The sequence below is a fragment of the Danio aesculapii genome, chromosome 22, assembly GCF_903798145.1.
Source record: "Danio aesculapii chromosome 22, fDanAes4.1, whole genome shotgun sequence".
NCBI classification, from domain to species: domain Eukaryota; kingdom Metazoa; phylum Chordata; class Actinopteri; order Cypriniformes; family Danionidae; genus Danio; species Danio aesculapii.
The window spans coordinates 1,137,884-1,160,383 of record NC_079456.1 but is presented as its reverse complement, the minus strand read 5'-3'; the positions used below and the strand labels follow the sequence as shown (position 1 = coordinate 1,160,383).

General features: G+C 39.0%; 2 protein-coding genes across 3 annotated transcripts in view; one reads left to right on the top strand and one right to left on the bottom strand.

The window, feature by feature from the left end:
- Nucleotides 1-11,642, top strand: part of dram2b (DNA-damage regulated autophagy modulator 2b) — a 12,342-nt gene extending 700 nt beyond the window's left edge. Inside the window, exons 2-8 of one of the 2 annotated variants that reach the window (XM_056448144.1) lie at nucleotides 2,310-2,542; nucleotides 3,050-3,117; nucleotides 6,243-6,385; nucleotides 7,110-7,287; nucleotides 8,578-8,660; nucleotides 8,729-8,821; nucleotides 10,704-11,642. In XM_056448144.1, the coding sequence (XP_056304119.1) occupies nucleotides 2,412-2,542; nucleotides 3,050-3,117; nucleotides 6,243-6,385; nucleotides 7,110-7,287; nucleotides 8,578-8,660; nucleotides 8,729-8,821; nucleotides 10,704-10,826 (819 nt within the window). In that variant the 5' untranslated portion in view covers nucleotides 2,310-2,411 and the 3' untranslated portion in view covers nucleotides 10,827-11,642. Of the gene's footprint in view, nucleotides 1-2,306; nucleotides 2,543-3,049; nucleotides 3,118-6,242; nucleotides 6,386-7,109; nucleotides 7,288-8,577; nucleotides 8,661-8,728; nucleotides 8,822-10,703 lie in introns of both variants that reach the window. The other variant, XM_056448145.1, reaches the window with a different exon arrangement.
- A 214-nt stretch (nucleotides 11,643-11,856) lies between these two features.
- The window catches only part of dennd2db (DENN/MADD domain containing 2Db), a 21,767-nt gene continuing 11,123 nt past the window's right edge, over nucleotides 11,857-22,500 (bottom strand). Inside the window, exons 5-13 of the mRNA XM_056448143.1 lie at nucleotides 21,409-21,478; nucleotides 21,251-21,328; nucleotides 19,343-19,483; nucleotides 17,690-17,838; nucleotides 17,296-17,467; nucleotides 17,006-17,056; nucleotides 12,516-12,597; nucleotides 12,203-12,436; nucleotides 11,857-12,027 (exon numbers count right to left, since the gene is read on the bottom strand). Of these exons, the coding sequence (XP_056304118.1) occupies nucleotides 11,939-12,027; nucleotides 12,203-12,436; nucleotides 12,516-12,597; nucleotides 17,006-17,056; nucleotides 17,296-17,467; nucleotides 17,690-17,838; nucleotides 19,343-19,483; nucleotides 21,251-21,328; nucleotides 21,409-21,478 (1,066 nt within the window). The 3' untranslated portion in view covers nucleotides 11,857-11,938. The remainder of the gene's footprint in view (nucleotides 12,028-12,202; nucleotides 12,437-12,515; nucleotides 12,598-17,005; nucleotides 17,057-17,295; nucleotides 17,468-17,689; nucleotides 17,839-19,342; nucleotides 19,484-21,250; nucleotides 21,329-21,408; nucleotides 21,479-22,500) is intronic.

The window sequence follows — 22,500 nt, the reverse complement described above, 5'->3', positions numbered from 1 at the left end:
CAAATAACAGATGTATAAACATTACGGTAAAGTTGGTTTTATATTTGCACATTCGTTTAGTGACAACTTATGACATGCTTCCTATATTGTTTACCATGGTACTTTGAATATAAATGTAATATAAATATATGTAAGTATGACATGGGGCGATTTTCGGATTTTCATTTTAGGGGGGCTCAGCTCCTGAGGTTAAAAAAACAAAACTATATATATATAATATTCCAAGTAGTAATTTAATAGTAAGAAATTAATAAGTTAAAATGTTTAATATGGTAGGGTTAGGGTTAGTACTGCAAAAACAGAGATAGCCATTTGAGTTCTGAATGAGCCAAACAGGCTCAACACACCTGTTTACCGTAGTAAAAACCACTATTTAAGGGCATTTTTTTGTTTCCATGTATTAATTAAATAAAACTGCAACTTTTCTAATTAAATATTGAATTGAATGTAATTTAAACCTCCAGGCTAATTCACATATTTCATGATCTGGATCACAGTGATAAATACAATTTTTTAAATACAAAAGACAACACATGATGTCTCTATCTCGGTCAGTGACTCTGATAATTAAAATGAGCACATCCACTAAGTGCTTCTGTCAGTTTTTAATCTTTTCTGTGCAAGACTGTGTGGTATAGTTAATGCCACATGCACCAACACAAAACCTGTTTTATATTGGTAATTAATTTTGAAATTAAAATAGCGAAATGTTCAATAAGAGCCACTTGAGGAAACAGCTGTGATTATGAGGTGAGCACTGATGAAGCAGTAGATGGGAAACCCGACTGCTCCTCCGTGACATTGGGGTACAAGTGATACAAGTGTATCTATAGTAAAGAACTGCAAATAAGCAGATATTATAACAATATCAATAAACACACTCCTTGTTCTCTCACTCTGCACGGCGGTGGTTCGCTGATCAAATGAAAAACAAAAGACGGGGAGCAGCTGAATTCGTCCGCTGTTTTTATATCAAATTTAAAGGGGACTGAGGCGATAATTTAGTCTACAGTTTATGAGCTAATCGCAAAAGTTTTAGGGGGGCTGAGTAGAAATATAGTGGGGCAACAGCTCCCCTAAAATAGGCCTAGCAACGCCCATGAGTATGACTAAAAAGTGACTATTTAATTCACTGTGAACAATGTACTTTAAATAGTGGAATCATATTAGCAGCCAATCACTATCAGAGTTTGCAAAGAATTAAATCATATTATTATTAAGGTCTGAATGTGTGAATGTAAAACCAACTTTACCTCAATTGTATAAACAATACAAGTATAGAAATATGTGTAACATTACTCTTTAATGTTCCCCAAGCTGTTGAAAACAACTTGTAAGATTTGAACTAGATGTACAAACATGATATTTACCAATAAAACCTTTAAATAACGTTATGCTAATGTTCTGAAAACATTTATAAAGACCTGAAGAATGTTCATAATGCTCGTGACTTTTAGATAACCCAATATTTCATTAGTTTTGTATGAAATTCCTTTAGAGTTAACCCTTGTGTGCTGTTGGGTCGTTTTCATCCACTTGAAGTCTTAATTTGGCCACAACTTACTCTGTGTTTCAGCAAGTGGAAAGATTTTTGCTGACAACTCTTATTTTGACACATATTTTGGGCAAATGCTTTGAAAATGTTCAAAAACTCAACATTTTGCTGGCAGATCGACTCCCCTTTGGTTATGTTGGGGCTGTTTTTGACCCATTGACTTCCATTATAATCACATTTATTGATTGTAAAGCCATGACAGCAGATAATCATGCGTTCTTGATTGTTGCTGGATTTCCCTGTTGGGATTAAGAGGCACAATGTGTCATTTGTACTGTTGATTATCAGATGCAGTGCAAAAGAAGCTTAGTTTCTGCCTTTTATGTGGAGATATGTGGAGTATAGTGTGTGTTTGTGTGTAAGCGAGACCCCTGTGCACTTATCTTGAAATAATTGAGAAACTCAAAATAATCCCCTCAGCTCTCAAAACACAGCAAGAGTATTTCTGCGCACACACTATAATCTGCTGTTTTACTCCATATAAATGCCAGAAACTCTTCAGCACAGGCCGATCTAAAGGGTTAATACTGACAACTGATGATCAACAGTAAAAATGACACACTGTCCCTCTTAATCCCAACAGGGAAAAGCAGCAACAATTAATAATGCATGATTATCTGCTGTCATGGCTTTACAATCAATAAATGTGATTATAATGGAAGTCAATGGGGGCAAAAACAGTCCCCAACATACCCAAAGGGGAGTCGATCTGAACAGCACACAAGGGTTAATGTGTGGTTTTCTCCAACAGCAGAAGTGAAACAGGAACTCACCCAGAATTCTCCCATGATGCTCTAATCTGGTGAACAGAAGCAGCGTGGCTAGTTTCTGCTAGCGTTTATCGGTGAGTTTGGTGATGTGGTGGTTCCAGGAGGGTCTGTGTGTGCTGCCCGTGGCTCTGGTGGTCTGGACCGCCGCCACCTTCATCTTCGCCTACATCACGGCTGTTGTTCTGAGACATGTCGACCCGCTGGTGCCCTACATCAGGTGAGCAGAGAGCGGGCGTTTGATCATGTGACCTCTGACTGGGTCTTGTGTTGTACTTGAGCAATTCCATGTACATGTCAACCTTGCTAAATTAAGTTTTCAGCAGAATAGCGTAACCCTTTCTAGATTATTGGGTATTTTACAGTATTGAATGTCTCTGTCAGTGTTTTAAACCATTATATTTGATTGAGCAAAGTCACACAAGTGCCAATTTCACATCCGACACATCCATAACCAAGTAAAAATGTAAAATAAAATGAAATCAGTCATACATGTCTACAAAGTACGTTGTATTACTGTAAACTGGTCAGATCTTTAACACATCTTTATTTGCCTCATTGAAAATATGAAACATGTTTACAGATTGATATTTGTCTGATGCCAAAACTCTGTGGTTAGTAGTTTATAAACAGATGTTTCAATATAATGCTAACATTTACCTTCTCTGTTAATTTATGTGTTGAGTTTTTACTGCACATCCATAACGCTGGAATTGCCTACTTACAGTGACACCGGGACGGTCGCGCCGGAGAGATGCGTGTTTGGAGTCATGCTCAATGTGTCAGCGTTCCTAGGTACTGTGACCTCTGACCTCACACTGACCTCCGACACCTCATTATGACCCCTGACTCTAAATGTGGAAACAAGAGAAGTCACAGCGCCATCTACTGGCCTGGAATCATGAGTGCTTTTAACTGTTTTTGTTTGTTGCCAGTTGCAATTTTCCATCCACCCACTTTTATGAGCGTTTTAGAATACTGAATAAAATAAATGCTTAATGGAAATGCCAAGATGCGCATGTTTTTTTAAATGTGAATTTAAAATACTTCTATTTACTTATATTAATACTTATATTAGAAAATATTTGCACAATTATAATTGCACAGTCATCGCACTACATTGCACTAACTCATCTTGAATTGTACACGCCCACTGTACATATACATTCGTAATTGTTCATATCTGTATGCCTATTTCTGATTATTAATAGCAGCCTGTACATATATTCATCTATTGTAAATCTCTGTTTATAGACAAATCAACCTGAATATAATATAAAATATAATAATAATTTATTGAATATATATAGTTTTTCTATAACTTATGCCTGTATTCTTTACTTGCTGGATATATTGCAGTCCTGGTCAGTGGCTGTTCTAGTTTAAATTGCACCCTGGGCGAAACCACCCCAAACATCCCCCAAGAAATACACTATGTGTTTGACTTTATATATGTTTTATATATATATATATATATATATATATATATATATATATATATATATATATATATATATATATATATATATATATATATATATTTAAAATAATTATTAGAAATACATTTAAATATATTTATTTATTTACAATAAATACAGCAATTTGTTTATTATTATTATTATTAATTTTATTATACAGTTATTATTCTAAATAAACAGAAATCAATGCTAAATATAAGTGAAAAGCAATGTAAAGACACCACTGGAGTAATATTCCAAGACTTTTGCATCAATAATGATTATGACAGTTCTAAAGAAAACAAAAAAATCTGTTTTATAGAATTATCTGTTGTCTTAGACTCGACTCATGGGCGAGAATTAATGTTAGTACCTCCCTGACTCATTATTCTCCTTTCTGCTTCATAGCCATGCTCAGTCAAAGTGACATCATCATATAAACTTTAGTTTTGTCGAATTGCATGTCGACGCATATCAGCATGCATAAACTACCAGGATCAGCATCAGCGCGTGTGAGGGGCGCGGGAATGGCTTTCTGCGCACATTCGTCAATTTTTTCTTTACCAGCGTTGTTTCGGTCGTACATAAAGAATAACAAACTTGTGCGTGCAAAAGACGCCAAATGTAAATAGCCAGCCTGATCTTACGAGAAAACGCAAGTATTTTTTACGTTTTGTCAGTTTAGGGGCTAATTCGTATGAATTCGTACGAGTTCAGTCGTACGAAATTGTACGATTTTTAAAAAGGAGGCGTGGGGATGAGCAAATCGTACTAAATTGTACGAATTAGATCGTACGAATTCATACGAATTAGCCACCAAATCAAAAAGTTACGAATTGCTGTGAGATTGTGTTGGAATAGCCCCTAACATTCTGGGATAACCACTAATACACCTGCATAAAGTAAATCTCATTTCGAAGCTTTTACTGGGGCACTTTTTTTATTAAAATTACCAGATGCTGCCCTGGGCGATCGCTAGGCGCACACGGAATCTGTGCACGCAGAAATCCGCAGATTTTTGGCCCATCATTGAGTGCATTTATTTACTCGTGGAAATGTGTGATGTTTATTCAGGTTTTAAATGAATTTCAGTAATATTATTGACTAATATGAAATTGTTCATATGATTTATTTACAATACAGTTTGTACAGTAATATTTTCTGTATTTTAGCAGATATATTATATGAGAGACAAAACATATCCGCATATTCAGTCAGGCCATAGCGATCGCTCCTATTACCGCTCCTGATTAGACCTAAACTGCATTTCGTTGCCTTGTACATGTGTAATAAGAATAAAGTTGAATCTAATCTAATCTAAAAAAAGATGCAAGAAGCAAACTCTATTTATAAATATATATAATATAATATAAATGGCGGCAGTTAATCAGGAAGTGACGATTTTGTTTTTGACTCAATGCATGAAATCACTGTTTTAATCGAAGAGTTTGATGCAATATTCCAGTTTTACGCTGGAAACATAGCTATTGAACGTAAACATAGCTATTGAACGTAAACATAGCTATTGAACGTAAACATAGCTATTGAACGTAAACATAGCTATTGAACGTAAACATAGCTATTGAACGTAAACATAGCTGTTGAACGTAAACATAGCTGTTGAACGTAAACATAGCTATTGAACGTAAACATAGCTATTGAACGTAAACATAGCTATTGAACGTAAATATAGCTATTGAACGTAAACATAGCTATTGAACGTAAACATAGCTACTGAACATACACATAGCTATTGAACATAAACATAGCTATTTAACGTACATTTTTGTTCTCATTTTTACCTTGTTGTGTAAATCTATTTTTAATTGCTTTATGCATCTAGCTACATGCTAATGCTAAACAGTATGTGAAGGGGTGTGTAGTATTTTTAATACACACTAAAATATGTCAAATTTATGATCATCTGCATTTGGTGGCTCAGTGGTTAGCACTGTTACCTCACAGCAAGAAAGTCGCTGGTTTGAGTGCCGAGTGCTGGGTCAGTTGGCATTTGTATTTGTGGGTTTCTTCCGCGTGCTCCGGTTTCCCCCACAGTCCAAACACATGCGCTATAAGAGAATTGATTAAAGAAATTGGCCGTAGTGTGTGAGAGAATGAGAGTGTATGGGTGTTTCCCAGTACTGTGTTGCGGCTGGAAGGGCATCCGCTGTGTAAAACATATGCTGGAATAGTTGGCGGTTATAAATAAGGGACTAAAGTGAAGGAAAATAAATGAATGAATCGTCTGCATTGTGTACACATACAGAAATTGGTGCAGAATTAACTTTCTCCAAAAACTAGCTAATTTCACGAACTATTCGCAGAAACGACTAACACCGTTAAATAAACATGACATTTTGATGTCTAAAAACCAATATAGGACTTCCTTGTGAAATGAACACCAACTGTATGTGATGTAGGGAGGCTCCGGCTTCTGTGTTTGACTGTTGTGTTTTCCTGCAGGTGTCGCCACGATGTATGTGCGCTATAAGCAGCTACAGGCTCTGGCGGATGTGGACGACACTCGTCTGAACCGGCTCAATGTGGTCGGGTTTGTTTTGGGCTGCTGCAGCTCATTCGGCATGTGTGTCGTCGCTAACTTCCAGGTACGTATGCAAATTTTGGCCGCAGTGTTGTTTTTTTATTGACAACATGAATGTTTGGTCGAAAGATATATCAAATTTTCTTATACATTGATGAAACAAGAAAATTTGAACGTTAACAGTCGTTTATCTATTTAAATTAAAATAATTGTCACAAACTTCCACATTAAATAATTTGAATTCAGACAAAACACTAAAAGTTTGCTCGGAGTTTCGCACACTTTTATATTAAGAGGAATGCGTGATGAAACTTTATTTACATTTTCATTCATTTCAATCACGTTTCTAGTAGTTCAGATTGTTGTTAATAAACACGAAATACAAAAAAAGCACCATTTTCAGATTCCTCTGATAATTATTGTCAATTGACAAATTAATTCACATTTCAAATGTTATTGGTCCGCTAATTTCTTCGCAGTGAATTCGTCGCACTGATGATATGTGAATATTTATGTCCTAAAAAACAAATCATAAGCAGCTCGTTTAAATGTAAATAAGTTTAATCACAAACATGATTGTTCGACAATAAACAATATCTAAAAAAACGCATTGTCCTAAAACACGCCTGCAGCCAATCAGCAGTAAGGGGCGTGTCTAGTAACTAAAGTGGTGATATCAAAAAGGGGTGGAGTCTTGTTGCATTGTGGGTGTGCTTTGATGCATTATTTGGCACCAAAGTTTTGACAATTTTCACGATCCGATTTATATGTTGCATTTTTTTTTGCAGAAAACCACTCTGTTCTCCATGCACCTGGTGGGCGCCATTTTGACGTTTGGTATCGGCGCTCTCTACGTTTTCATCCAGACGGCTCTGTCGTACCTCATGCAGCCTCACATCCACAGCAAAACCATGTTCTGGACGCGGCTGAGTGTTGGTATCTGGACCCTCAGCAGCATCATCAGCAGTATCCTTTACCTTAATGCACGCTGACAAACTACTTAGGAACTGCCCACTGATTCACTTAAAATGTAAAATTGTCACATTTAAAAGGTCACACGGGTCGTATTTTGGTAAAAGTATTGTATTTTAATGTCTACATTGGTCTCATATTTTAAACCTTGTTGTGCATCAATTAAATATTTTAAGCATCGCTTCAATATTTCAATCATACGTTCATTTACTAGCATCAATCCTGATGATAACTGCCAACATTTTATTCATTTTAATTATTAGTATAGCAAAAAACAAATTAAAATTTTCTATATACTAAAGCAGATGGCAATTATTACTAGGGCTTCACGATATATATCGAATAATTACCGTCATTGCGATAATATTATTGGCAATTTCTGTACAGAAAATACACAAAAATGGGCGAAATCTTTATCAATACAAGTATTTCCCCTGTGAATTTAATTAAATTCTGGATTTAAGAGTAAAATCACAAATGTTTATTGCAAAAAATATGTAGTTATTGTGATAATAGTATATGCAATATTCGTATCGTTAAGAGGTCCGATTAAATAAAATTTACACTATGAGCCAAAATTCTGGATTTGAGAGTAAAGTTGTATGTTTTAGTGTAAGAAAATGTAGTTATTGTGCTAATCAAAAATATATTCACTGCAGTGATAGTATATTCTATATCTGTATCGCAGAGAGGTGCGATTAATTAAAATTTATATTATGTGCTGAGCATTTGTGGTCGCATAGGTTGTTTAACACAGATCTGGCCATACAAATGTTGCCGAACTACATTTAGCCCTGCCCCCTTAGTAGCCGATGTTCTGCTATTGGCTGGAGCGGCCCAATGGTGAACCTAGAGCTGAAAATGGGAGGACTCACTAGTGGGAGGAGTCGAGATGAGACTAATCAGTCAGAATATCTGCCCAGGTTTTTTAGTAAACTAAATGTTTTCACTTTGACGTCATTTTTGCTCTAATAATGTAATTAAAGTGTGAAAAATATAAATTACCTGTTTATTTTAGTATGAGCATTACACAAATAAGCTATTGAAGAAATATAGATAATATTTCTCAATGGTAATGTAATATCGCAATACTCAACAATATCCGCATACATTCCAAGTAGCAGTGCTAACTATTACAGTCTTAGATAAGTCAATGATCAGAAAGAACATTAACTACATTTTCCATGGCCTGCAGTGCTCAAACGCAGAAAACGGGAGGGAAACGTTTATTATTAGCGATTAGCATTTAGCATTCAAACTGTGCATTTTCCTTAACAGGCTCAGTGTTTGTGTCATCTGTGATCATGTACAGCACTCTACCTGGGGTGGAGGTCAACAAGAAGCTGCACTGGACGCCTGGAGAACCCGTGAGTGCTATAATTCAACGGCAAGCTGAATTAGCATCGAGCGACTCTCTGATTGCACTGTTTTTCAGGGTTTCACGGCTCATATCGTGAGCACCATCTCTGAATGGTCCCTCGCGCTGTCCTTCATCAGCTTCTTCCTCACCTACATACGAGACTTTAAGGTAAAGAGGCTACGACCCTGTCCACATGAACACTGGGATTTTCAAAACCACAGTTTCTTTTTATATGTGGATTGTCCACACGAAAACACAGTATCAGGTGGCAAACTAAAACTTGGGTGAAGATTTTCTGAAATTCTAGGTACAATGTGGTCATGTCGACACAGCAACCAGATTTTTTTTTTTTTGCGCTTTATGACGACAGCATGTGAAAAAGGGATTGTGAATAAGTAAAAGTGGAAAAAGTGATAGTGAATAAGTGAAAGTGAAAAGGTGAGGGAAAAGTAAAAAAATAGGTGGAAAAAGTGAGTGAAAGGGAAAAAGTGATAGTGGAAGTGCAAAAAGTGATTTTGAATAAGTGGAAAAGTGATAGTGAATGTTAAAATGAAAAGGTGAGGGAAGAGTAAAAAAGTGATAGTGAAAGAGAAAAAAAGGAAAGTAACAATGAAAGAGAGTGAAAAGGTGATCGTGAAAGAGTGAGTGGAAAAAGTGATGGTGAAAGTGAAAAAAGGAAAGTGATAGTGAATGAGCGAGTGAAAGTAGAAAAAGTGATAGTGAATGAGAATGTAAAAAATTAAAAGTTATAGTGAAAAGTGAGGGTAAATGAAAAAGTGAAAGTGATAGTAAATTAGTGAACGTGAAAAGGTGAGGGAAAAGTAAAAATGTGATCGAGAAAGTGAATGAGAGTGAAAAAGTAATAATGAAAGTGGAAAGTGATAATGAATAGGTGAAAGTGAAAAGCTGAGGGAAAAGTAAAAAAGTGAGAGTGAAAGTGAGTGGAAAAAGTGAGTGAAAGTGATAGTGAGTGAGTGAGTAAAAAAGTGATAGTGAAAGAGTGAAAATGAAAAAGTGAAAGTGATAGTGAATGAGTGAGTGAAAGTGGAAAAAGTGATAGTGAATGAGAATGTAAAAAAGTTAGTTATAGTGAATAAGTTAAAGTGAAATGTGAGTGTAAATGAAAAAGTGAAAGTGATAGTAAATAAGTGAAAGTAAAAAAGTGATAGAGTGAAAGTGAGTGGAAAATGAGTGAAAGTGATAGTGAAAGAGTGAGAGTGAAAAAGTGAAAGTGAAAAAAGGAAAGTGATAGTGAATGAGGATGTAAAAAAGTTAGTTATAGTGAATAAGTTAAAGTGAAAGTGATAGTAAATAAGTGAAAGTGAAAAGGTGAGGAAAAAGTAAAAAAGTGATAGAGTGAAAGTGATAGTGAAAGAGTGAGTGAGGGTGAAAAAGTGAAAGTGAAAAAAGGAAAGTGATAGTGAATGAGGATTTAAAAAAGTTAAAGTTATTGTGAATAAGTTAAAGTAAAAGATGAGTGTAAATGAAAAAGTGAAAGTGAAAAGTGATGTGCATAAGTAAAAGTGTAAAAGCAATAGAGAAAGTAAAAGGTCAGAGTGAAAGTTAAAAAGTAAAAACGTGATTAAGTGAAAGTGTAGAAAAAGTGAGTGAAAGTGAACACATGAGTGGAAAAAACTGAAAGTAGTTCAACTCCAAAAGCGTGCACTGTTTTCTCCTTTCTGATTGGCCATCACAGCAGGGTTTACACCAAATGCAGAAGATTGAGGCTAATTATACATGTTCATGTTCTCTGTTCTCATGTTGCATTGACTTGTGTCAACGTCTCTGTCAAGTATATCTATAGTCTTTGTTTGTAATCTATGTACTTGCACAAATGCGTTTGGTGTGAACCAACAAAAAATGCTTTTAGCACCCTCTGCTGGTTGGGCGTGCCCTTAACATGCATCACAGTGCGTTTTCATGTGGACAGATTTTTTTTAAAGGCGGGAAAAAATCCGTTTATAAAAAAACCTGTGTACATGTGGACATTGCCTGAAATATGATGAAATTTAACCCACTGAACGCCTCTCAAACCTGTCTGTATGTGCAGAAGATTAACCTGCGTGCTTCAGCCGAGCTTCAGAGCAACCATCTGTACGAATCGCAGCATTACCGGCCCGTTTCTGCGCGAGGACCGACCGAGACGTCCCCACTGCTGACCGGGAGCATCTGATGACCACAACTGAACAGAAAAACTGAGATTCTCCAGCAAAACACAGGGTTAAACATAAAAACACTGGACTCACTGTGGAGAAACGCTCAAAATTCATAATAACATTCATACAACCTTTACACAATGCTTAAAATCATGTTATAAATCGTCAGGCGTTTGACTGCAGCTGTTTTACTGTTCTTGATGTAAGATATGCTGAACATTTGTTGCTGGAAACTGCCGAGATGTTTCATGTTCTAGAAATGTACATTGACAGACTGTGATTCTCCAGCAGAGGGCAGCAACACACAGGGTTAAAGACAGAAACACTGTACAGACTGTGCAGAAGCTCTCAAACGTCTTACTAACTTTTAAACAACATTCATACAACTTTTACACAATGCTTGAAATTATGTTATGATATATGCTGAACGTTTGTTGCTGGAAACTGCAGATATGTGGTAATGTTTTACTATCTGGTTGTAATAATGTATTTACTAACAATGAACAATACCTTTATTACTGTTCACTGATCTTAGTTAACATTAATGAAAATAAAGTTAGTTCATGCTAACAAGTATGAATTTGGATTTCAAGTAAATGTTGAATTATGATTAATAAATGCTGTAGAAGTATTGTTCAAACTTAGATCAGGTTAGTAAATACATTAACTAATGAAACCTTATTGTAAAGTGGGACCATATAGGTTTCTATTCTTTGCTTTTTAATAATATACATTCATTTATGCCACATTAAGTATTGAAACTGTATTATAGTGGTTGACTTGTACGCAGAAATAACACTTCATACCTCTGGAATAAAATGAAAAGCTGTTAATATTTTAAAATAATCTTTATTTTAATACTAATTACAATACTGCAGTACACTAAATCACACACACACACACACACACACACACACACACACGTAAGATTTGATGGATGAATGGAAATTAGTTGGAAATAATACTACACACAACTTCTCATGCTTGTTCTTCTGATATTGTTGACAACATGAGCTGAGATTCTCGAATAAGCAGCAGCATATGGGATATAGCTTAACATTTTATTTCGTTAAAACAATAATAAACAGCATTAGATTTCCGCTGGCGATTGTGTCAGAATAAAAAGTGCTCAAATCACCACACCTCGCACCCATCCAGCCTTCAGCTTCTCCTGCTTTATCCTGTCACGATGTTCCTTCACCTTCCTGTGAAAGAAGCCTGTGGGAACACAACAGTGTGTGCTGTTCATGAACAATAATAATGAAGAGCTCCGTGTGTTATGTGCTGTCATCATGACAGAGAGAAGAGAAATCAGTGATGAGAAATCAGTTATTAAAACTCTTCTGTTTGGTAAAGTGAGAGATTATAAACTCGAGGCTTTTAATGCGTGTACCATTAGGGTTAGATTGTGTTTCCTCTTCCTGTATGAACAGATCGAACATCTGCGTCTGGATGAAGAGTTGAACAAAGCTGGTGTAGGTTTTGTTTTCCACCGCCTTCAGGAAGCTCTTCTTCTGGAACTGACGGGGTTTCCCGCCACGCTTAATGTGCTCCGAGAAATGTCCGACCGTCTTGACGAATACGGACAGGAAGGCCTCTGACACCAGCCGGTTCAGCTGCTCTGTAGCTGCCAGAACACACAACAACAGGAAGTGAGCGCCACTCTTACAGGAAGCTGCCTGATAGTGCAGTAAGACTGAACTTACAGGCGTGATGTGTGCGCGTGGACAATCCCGACAGCAGATCCTCCTTCAGCTTCAGCGGCAGCAGAGACTCCTCATCTCCAATCTGACATCACAGAAACACCAGTCTATAGAGGGCTGTGGTTGCTAGGGTGTTGCTATGCTGTTAGGTGTTCTGATTGGTTGTCAGTGCATTGGTGTGGTTGCCAGGGTGTTGCTATGCTGTTATGTCTTCTAACTGGTTGTCAGGGTGTTGCTATGCTATTAGGTGTTCTAACTGGTTGCAGGGTGTTGCAATGTTGTCAGGTGTTCTGATTTGCTGTCAAGGTGTTGCCATGCTGTTCTAACTGGTTGTCAGGGTGTTGTTATGCTGTTAGATGTTCTGATTAGTTGTCAGTGCATTGGTGTGGTCGCCAGGGTGTCGTTATACTGTTAGGTGTTCTAACTGGGCATTGTTGTAATGTGAGGTGTTCTGATTGGTTGCTAATGCAATTATGTTGTTGCCAGGGTGTTCTGATTGGTCATCAGTGCAATTGTGTGGTTGCCAGGGTGTTGCTATGCTGTTAGGTGTTCTAACTAGTTGCCTGGGTTTTGCTTTGTGGCTAGGTGTTTTAACTGGTTGTCAAGGTGTTGCTATGCTGTTAACTGATTTGTTGTCAGTTCATCCGTGTAGTTGCCAGGGCGTTACCATGCTGTTTAGTGTTCTGATTGGTTGTCAGTGTAATGGTGTGGTTCTCAGAGTCTTGCTATGTTGTTAGGTGCTCTAACTGGTTGTCAGGGTGTTGCTGTGCTGTCAGGTGTTCTGACTGGTTGTCAGGGTGTTGCTGTGCTGTCAGATGTTCTGATTTGTTGTCAAGGTGTTGCCATGCTGTTAGATGTTCTAACTGGTTGTCAGGGTGTTGCTATACTATTAGGTGTTCTAACTGGTTGTCAGGGTGTTGCAATGTTGTCAGGTGTTCTGATTTGCTGTCAAGGTGTTGCCATGCTGTTCTAACTGGTTGTAAGGGTGTTGTTATGCTGTTAGATGTTCTGATTAGTTGTCAGTGCATTGGTGTGGTTGCCAGGGTGTCGTTATACTGTTAGGTGTTCTAACTGGGCGTTGTTGTAATGTGAGGTGTTCTGATTGGTTGCTAATGCAATTATGTTGTTGCCAGGGTGTTCTGATTGGTCATCAGTGCAATTGTGTGGTTGCCAGGGTGTTGCTATGCTGTTAGGTGTTCTAACTAGTTGCCTGGGTTTTGCTTTGTGGCTAGGTGTTTTAACTGGTTGTCAAGGTGTTGCTATGCTGTTAACTGATTTGTTGTCAGTTCATCCGTGTAGTTGCCAGGGCGTTACCATGCTGTTTAGTGTTCTGATTGGTTGTCAGTGTAATGGTGTGGTTCTCAGAGTCTTGCTATGTTGTTAGGTGCTCTAACTGGTTGTCAGGGTGTTGCTGTGCTGTCAGGTGTTCTGACTGGTTGTCAGGGTGTTGCTGTGCTGTCAGATGTTCTGATTTGTTGTCAAGGTGTTGCCATGCTGTTAGATGTTCTAACTGGTTGTCAGGGTGTTGCTATACTATTAGGTGTTCTAACTGGTTGTCAGGGTGTTGCAATGTTGTCAGGTGTTCTGATTTGCTGTCAAGGTGTTGCCATGCTGTTCTAACTGGTTGTAAGGGTGTTGTTATGCTGTTAGATGTTCTGATTAGTTGTCAGTGCATTGGTGTGGTTGCCAGGGTGTCGTTATACTGTTAGGTGTTCTAACTGGGCGTTGTTGTAATGTGAGGTGTTCTGATTGGTTGCTAATGCAATTATGTTGTTGCCAGGGTGTTCTGATTGGTCATCAGTGCAATTGTGTGGTTGCCAGGGTGTTGCTATGCTGTTAGGTGTTCTAACTAGTTGCCTGGGTTTTGCTTTGTGGCTAGGTGTTTTAACTGGTTGTCAAGGTGTTGCTATGCTGTTAACTGATTTGTTATCAGTTCATCCGTGTAGTTGCCAGGGCGTTACCATGCTGTTTAGTGTTCTGATTGGTTGTCAGTGTAATGGTGTAATTCTCAGGGTGTTGCTATGTTGTTAGGTGTTCTAACTGGTTGTCAGGGTGTTGCTGTGCTGTCAGGTGTTCTGACTGGTTGTCAGGGTGTTGCTGTGCTGTCAGATGTTCTGATTTGTTGTCAAGGTGTTGCCATGCTGTTAGATGTTCTAACTGGTTGTCAGGGTGTTGCTATGCTGTTAGGTGTTCTGACTGGTTGTCAGGGTGTTGCTGTGCTGTCAGATGTTCTGATTTGTTGTCAAGGTGTTGCCATGCTGTTAGATGTTCTAACTGGTTGTCAGGGTGTTGCTATGCTGTTAGGTGTTCTGACTGGTTGTCAGGGTGTTGCTGTGCTGTCAGGTGTTCTGATTTGTCGTAAAGGTGTTGCCATGCTGTTAGGTGTTCTAACTGGTCGTCAAGGTGTTGCTAAGCTGTTAGGTGTTCTGACCAAGCGGCAACCTCCCGTTCTCCCTCGGGAGGCCAATACGGAAGTAACTGAAACTGCAATTCATCAAAATTCCGCTAGTCCTGGCTCCATAATAGAGCAAAGTGCAATTGAGCCCTCTGTTAGAATGGCCAACTTTACAGCAGAAAAAAAGGTGTTTACAGCCTGGTACAAAGAACCATTTTGGTTCATATAGCTATTATTACCCTCCATGACAACTGTGAGGGGGGTGAATTTATTTATAACTCATCCATTTCCTTTATATTAGGTTATATTAAGTTTGCATAATTAAGGGCGTGGCCACTTGAGTGACAGCTAGGTCTCGCTGGTCGCCGTCACTTCACCTCAGCTGAATCCGGCAGATTAGCCACTGATCTCGGCATATTCATCGTATTTTTGTGTTGTTTTATGTGGCTTTACACAGTCAGCTGCCTTTTGGACTTATTTCTTACAATTATCAGATGATATGGGATGCTGTGTACACTTAATTGTGCTCACAAACCATTCATGTGGCCTCGTTTCCCATGTGAGTAAAGTTATATACTTGTATATCATCTCTATAAATCTATTTGTTTTATTTAAGGTCATTTATCATTAATATTTTTCTTTAGACCCGTAAAGCACTCCAGGATGTGACAGATTGATTAGCTGTAGGCTCTAGAACAGTCATCTGAAGCGTTATCATACAGTGTTATGCTGGAGTTCATCAATAGTCTTGCATTTACTGACACAGACTATATCTGAAGTGTTTGGAAGTAATTAGCGTTTTCCTCCTGTAGAAAAACGTCATAAGAGCAATGTTTAGTGGCTCAATGTATTACTAGTGTTTTTAAAAGTCTAAACACTTTATTGATATAGTGTACAGCCAAGCACATGTGGTCAGAACACAAACGAGTCGCAGGTAATGAAGTATCAAGCGTTTCTCCCAAAGTAAAGTCTGTCTGCCAGGTCTAAGCAAAGTGCTAGCAGGTGTCTGGAGCTCCGCCCACTCTCCGCCTCTTTGCCCTTGTTTGGTATCCTGCCGTGGGTGCGATGATGCGCGAACAAAATGGCGACGGTTGGCTGCGCCTACTTGTGGCTTCTTTTGCGCTCTTCAGAAACCTATGGGTGACGTCACGGATGCTACGTCCATATATTTTACAGTCTATGGTTCTGACTGGTTGTCAGTGCATTGGTGTGGTTGCCAGGGTGTCGCTATGCTGTTAGGTGTTCTAACTGGGCGTTGCTGTGTTGTCAGGTGTTCTGATTGGTTGTTAATGCAATTATGTGGTTGCCAGGGTGTTACTGTGGTGTCATAAGTGTTCTGATTGGTCATCAGTGCAATTGTGTGGTTGCTATGGGTGTTGCTATGCTGTTGGGTGGTCTGATTGCTTGTCAAGGGATTAGTGTGGTTGCCAGGGTGTTGCTATGCTGTTAGGTGTCTAACAGGTTGCCAGGGTGTTGCCATTCTGTTAGGTGCTTCAACTGGTTGTCAGGGTGTTACTATGCTGTCAGGTGTTCTGATTGGTTGTTAATGCAATTATGTGGTTGCCAGGGTGTTGCTAAGCTGTTAAGTGTTCTAACTGGTTGTCAAGGTGTTGCTATGCTGTTAAGTGTTCTGATTTGTTGACAGTTCATCTGTGTGGTTGCCAGGGCGATACCATGCTGTTAGGTCTTCAGATTGGTTTGTCATTGCATCGGTGTGGTTGCCAGGGTGTTGCTATGCTGTTAGGTGTTCTGATTGGTTGTCAGTGCATTTGTGTACTTGTCAAAGTGTTGCTATGCTGTCAGGGCTGTTGTTATGCTGTAAGGTGTTCTGATTGGTTGTCAGGGCTGTTGTTATGCTGTCAGGTATTCTGATTGGTTGTCAGTGCATTGGTATGTGGTTTCTGAAGTGCTTTAGTGGCTGAAACGGTGAACAAACAACTTCTTGGTATGCACAGTAATGAGAGTCATGTTGAACTTTATGAATAAATGAAATTAGACAGAGTCTGTTTGTGTGTGTGTGTGTGTGTGTGTGTGTGTGTGTGTGTGTGCGTGTGTGTGTGTGTGTGTGTGTGTGTGTGCGCGCGCATTAGTAACTCACTCTTGTGATGAATTTACTTGGCGCTCCAGTCGACAGATCAACAATCATAACCTGAGAAACAAACACAGAAACATCAGACTCGTGTACAGTAGTGTTCCTTTAGCTCATCAATAATGAGTTTCAGAAGAATTCAGCCTCTGTGTGTGAGATGTGTATAATGTGTGTGTCTGTGTGTGTGTGTGTGTGTGTGTGTGTGTGTCTGTGTGTGTGTGTGTGTGTGTGTGTGTGTGTGTGTGCGTGTGTGTGTGTGTGTGCGTGTGTGTGTGTGTGTGTGTGTGTGTGAGACTGACGTCGCTGTGGTCCGTGATCAGCCCCATCATGCTCTTCTGGACTCCCAGCAGGTATGGAGTCGGTGCTTCACAGACGTCGATCAGAACTGACGGAACGATTGATATAAACGTGTGCTGCCACACAAATGGGTACAGGAGCGCAGCTACAGCATGAAGAACCTGCGAGAGAGTGCTAAACACACACACAATAAAATAAACTTATTTATATTCGTCAAACACAGTCATTTTATTCAAAGTATCATTAAAGGAAGACGTCTCATTCAGTAGTCAGTAGCTGCGTCTCCATCCACCGATGTTTATGCGCATTTTGAAAAAACTAAATCTACTTCACGTCTTTGGATGGACACACCTAATGAGTGTGCGATGCACTGCGCTGTGATTGGCTGCTGGTCACCTGAGCTCCTCTGAGATGAAGATGATTCGCCGCTCCAGCACAGCAGCGGTGAACACCAGCAGCAGCTCCTCATCGTTCAGACGGCTGAAAAGCGCAGTGAAATCCACATGCTCCAGCCAGGAGTCTGCAGGCCGCGTCAGCCGGATGATCTGACATCAGCAGGGGTCACAAACACCCACATTACTCTACTTCAGTAGTTTGTCTATGGGACTGTACTTTAAAGCACACATGAAATCAATCATATTGATTTTGTTAGCTCACGGTGGAAGTTTTGTCGATTGCTTTGTTTCTAAATGTATTTCTGAAATTTCTCTTGGTTTTATTTCTGTTTTTATCATTATCTCTATTTTATTTTACTAAATATCACTTATGAACAGCACTTTGGTCGATCTTTTAAATGTGCTTCATAAATAAATGAACTTGAGCTGAACAATTCATCTGTGCATGTCAGTATGAAAATAATAACAGTTTGTCCTTGTAATGTGGGCTTCCTGTTTGTCTTCGGTTAAATTCTTAGATTAGGTCTGTCTGAGGTACTGGGCGTGGCTAACCACGCCCCTCCAGCTGTCAGTTTGACATCGCTATGACAACAAACAGAAATAGCAAGGTGGGAGAGTCTGTTAGGTTGTAAATCACTACATAATGTTACGTTTTCACACACACAAACGCACAAACTGATAAATCTCGACAGAATGTTACATTTATACAAACACACACACACACACACACACACACACACACACACACAACCAAACAAACAGCAATCACCAAATGGTCTTAGTTACGAAATGCACTACAGAATGTTACGTTTACACACACACACACACACACAAACAAACAGCAATCACCAAATGGTCTTAGTTACGAAATGCACTACAGAATGTTACGTTTACACACACACACACACACACACAACCAAACAAACAGCAATCACCAAATGGTCTGTTACGAAATGCACTACAGAATGTTACGTTTTCACACACACACACACACACACACACACACACACACACAGACAACCAAACAAACAGCAATCACCAAATGTTCTTAGTTACGAAATGCACTACAGAATGTTACGTTTACACACACACACACACAACCAAACAAACAGCAATCACCAAATGGTCTTAGTTACGAAATGCACTACAGAATGTTACGTTTACACACACACACACACACACACACACACACACACAACCAAACAAACAGCAATCACCAAATGTTCTTAGTTACGAAATGCACTACAGAATGTTACGTTTACACACACACACACACACACACACACACACACACACACAACCAAACAAACAGCAATCACCAAATGGTCTGTTACGAAATGCACTACAGAATGTTACGTTTTCACACACACACACACACACACACAGACAACCAAACAAACAGCAATCACCAAATGTTCTTAGTTACGAAATGCACTACAGAATGTTACGTTTACACACACACACACAACCAAACAAACAGCAATCACCAAATGTTCTTAGTTACGAAATGCACTACAGAATGTTGCGTTTACACACACACACACACACACACACACACACAACCAAACAAACAGCAATCACCAAATGGTCTCAGTTACGAAATGCACTACAGAATGTTACGTTTATATACACACACACACACACACACACACACCTGTGTGCCGGCGTCTGGGATGAAGCTACTGATGCTGACGGTGCTGCCGGGTGAAGGCAGCGGTGCCTCCCGCAGACTCTGCATGAATGGGTAAATCATGGCGGTGGAGATCTGCCGGCGCTTCTCCACCTCATCAAAGATCTACACACAAACACACACAACATCAGAGTCGTGAAGCATTACTTTGCTACAGCAATCCACATGTAAAACTTTGTTTGGATGTTTTTTAGAGGCTAATTTTAACTCAAATACCACCAAACGGCCCTCACTACTGTAGAATTTGATGTCTACTTTACAGATACTGTCAGAAGTATGAAAAAATACAGTTCATTTTCTCAAAACATGCGGGGCGCCCTTGTATGTTCACCAATGTAAACTGGTGGTCACCTGCTGGTCATGTCTGGTACTGCGGCCAAACTCAATACCACTGGAAGCTCATTTTTTGAAATATCAACTTTAAATTAGGAATATAATTCAGATGTTTAGCTTTGATTATTATGATTAGCTCAGATACGTTCTGCCAATTTTAGGCTAAAGCGTGTTTAGTAAAATACATATTTCATGAATTATATTAAAGCAGGGCGATTAATCGAAAAAGTATTCATTCATTCATTTTCTTTTCAGCTTAGTCATTTTATTAATCTGGGGTCGCCACAGAGGAATGAACCGCCAACTTATCCAGGCACGTTTTACGCAGCAGATGCCCTTCCAGCTGCAACCCATCTCTGGGAAACATCCATACACACTCATACACTATGGACAATTTAGCCTACCCAATTCACCTGTACTGCATGTCTTTGGACTTGTGGGGGGAAACCGGAGCACCCGGAGGAAACCCACACGAACGCAGGGAGAACATGCAAACTCCACACAGAAACGCCAACTGACGCAGCCGAGGTTAGAACCCGAAATTTAATCAAAAACGATATTCAGAACCTATAATCCATCTCATTTTTCCAGGTCGAGTTTTTCGATTACTTTCTCTACCAATTGTGGAGTCACGTGACTCTGCTCAGTTAAGGTTGATTTATACTTCTGCGTCACGTGCATGCATATGGTCTGGCGCAGCCTTCATGCGGTCTTGTAACTTGTAAAAATGTACCAGGTCACCTGGTGGTCATGTCTGGTACTGCAGCCAAACACAATACTACTGAAAGCTCATGTCTTGAGATATCAACATTAAATTAGGAATATAATTCAGATATTTAGCTTTGATTATTATGATTAGCTCAGATATGTTCTGCCAAATTTAGGCTAAAGCGTGTTTAGTAAAATACATATTTTAATGTAAAAGCTGTTTGGACAGAAGTTTAGATAGGTATAGTGTGTCCACTGTCATTTTGGAGTGATAGAAACACAAGTGTCGTTTTAAAATTTTCCTGACATTAAAATAGGATCCAAATCCCAGTGATTTTGAGGCGCAACATGACGTAGGCATGTAGTTTTCCCCGCCCTTTCACCAACTCCCCCAAAGCCTTGAATAAACTCCCCCACAGAAACATCAAATAACTTTACTGTGGTATTTTTTACTAAAAAACGATTTCTCTGCTTCATCCGTGTCTGTCTGTCACTGACTGCTGTTTATCTGACATAATACAGAAATAACACATACACACGGGAATGGTGGGCGGGGAGAACCGGCTCATTTGCATTCAAAGACTACAAAAACAGCTACACTTTGATTTGAGCTCAAAATGGCCATATTCTGCATTGTATAATAAATAATCTGATGGAATTTTGAGCTGAGAAACATTCTGGAGACAACAAAGACTGATCTTCCATCTTGTAAAAGGGATAAAGCAGGAGCCCTTCAACATATACAAATCTTACAAAGTAAAAGAAATTATTAAGTGGTTTTGGATAAAAGTGTGTGCTAAATGAGTAAATATAAATGTGTGTGTTGTTCACCTTTGAGAAGAGGCCGAAACAGGCCACGTGGCTGATGATGCAGTACGCTTCAGGAAGCCGAGCACCTTTACCTGCCGGCTGACACAAACACAACACAACGATTCAGAAGATCACCTAAACTCATTCACAAGCTTCATAATGAGCGGAGCTGAACTGACCAGCAGCCTCCTGCAGTAGCCATTCCTGCGGCTGCCGTCCACTTCAGTCAGAACGAAGGAGAACGTCTCGCTGCGGAGAACCACAGAGTCAACCTCAGTTCAGATCTACACAGCGACATACAGATCATACTGACTGAGAGAAACAGAGATTTAAAGTGATTACACTGATTCAGAGAGCCATTCAGAGATTCAATAAGTTTCAGAGAGTCTTTCAGATTCATCACTGATTCACAAAGGTGTTTATTCATAGGTGTAGATTTATTATTCAGAGATTTACCGCTGATTCAGAGAGTCATTCAGATATTAAACACTGAATCAGAGAGTCTTGATTTAGTGATAAAACTGTAAACGTCTCTCTGAATCAGCCATGAATCTCTAAACACCTCTCTAACTCACTGGTGAATCTCTGAATTACTCTCTGAATCAGTAATAAACGCAAGCGGTCTTTAGAGATTCATTACTGATTCAGAGAGTAATTCAAAGATTCACCACTGATTTAGAAAGTCATTCAGAGGTTCATCACTGATTCAGAGTCATTCAGTTTCACCCCTGATTCAGAGAGTCAGAGATTCTCAAAACGATTCAGAGATCCACCACTGAATCAGAGTCATTCAAAGATTCATCACTGATTCAGATAAACATCCAGAGGTTCATCATGGATTCAGATAGTCAGAAATTCACAAAATGATTCAGAGATTCACCACTGATTCAGGAAATCATCCAGAGATTCATCACTGATACAGATTCATCACTGATTTAGAAAGTCATTCAGAGATTCATCACTGATTTAGAGAGTGATTCGGAGATTCTTCACTGATTCAGAATTTTTCAGAAATACATCACTGATTCAGAGAGTCATTCAGAGATCCATCACTGATTTAGGGAGTCATTCAGAGATTTAATCAATGATTCAGAGAGTGATTCAAATATTCATCACTGATTTAGAAAGTCATTCAAAGGTTCATCACTGATTCGGAGCCATTCAGTTTCATCACTGATTCAGAGAGTCAGAGATTCTCAAAATGATTCAGAGATCCACAATTGAATCAGAGTCATCCAGAGATTCATCACTGATTCAGAGAATCATCCAGA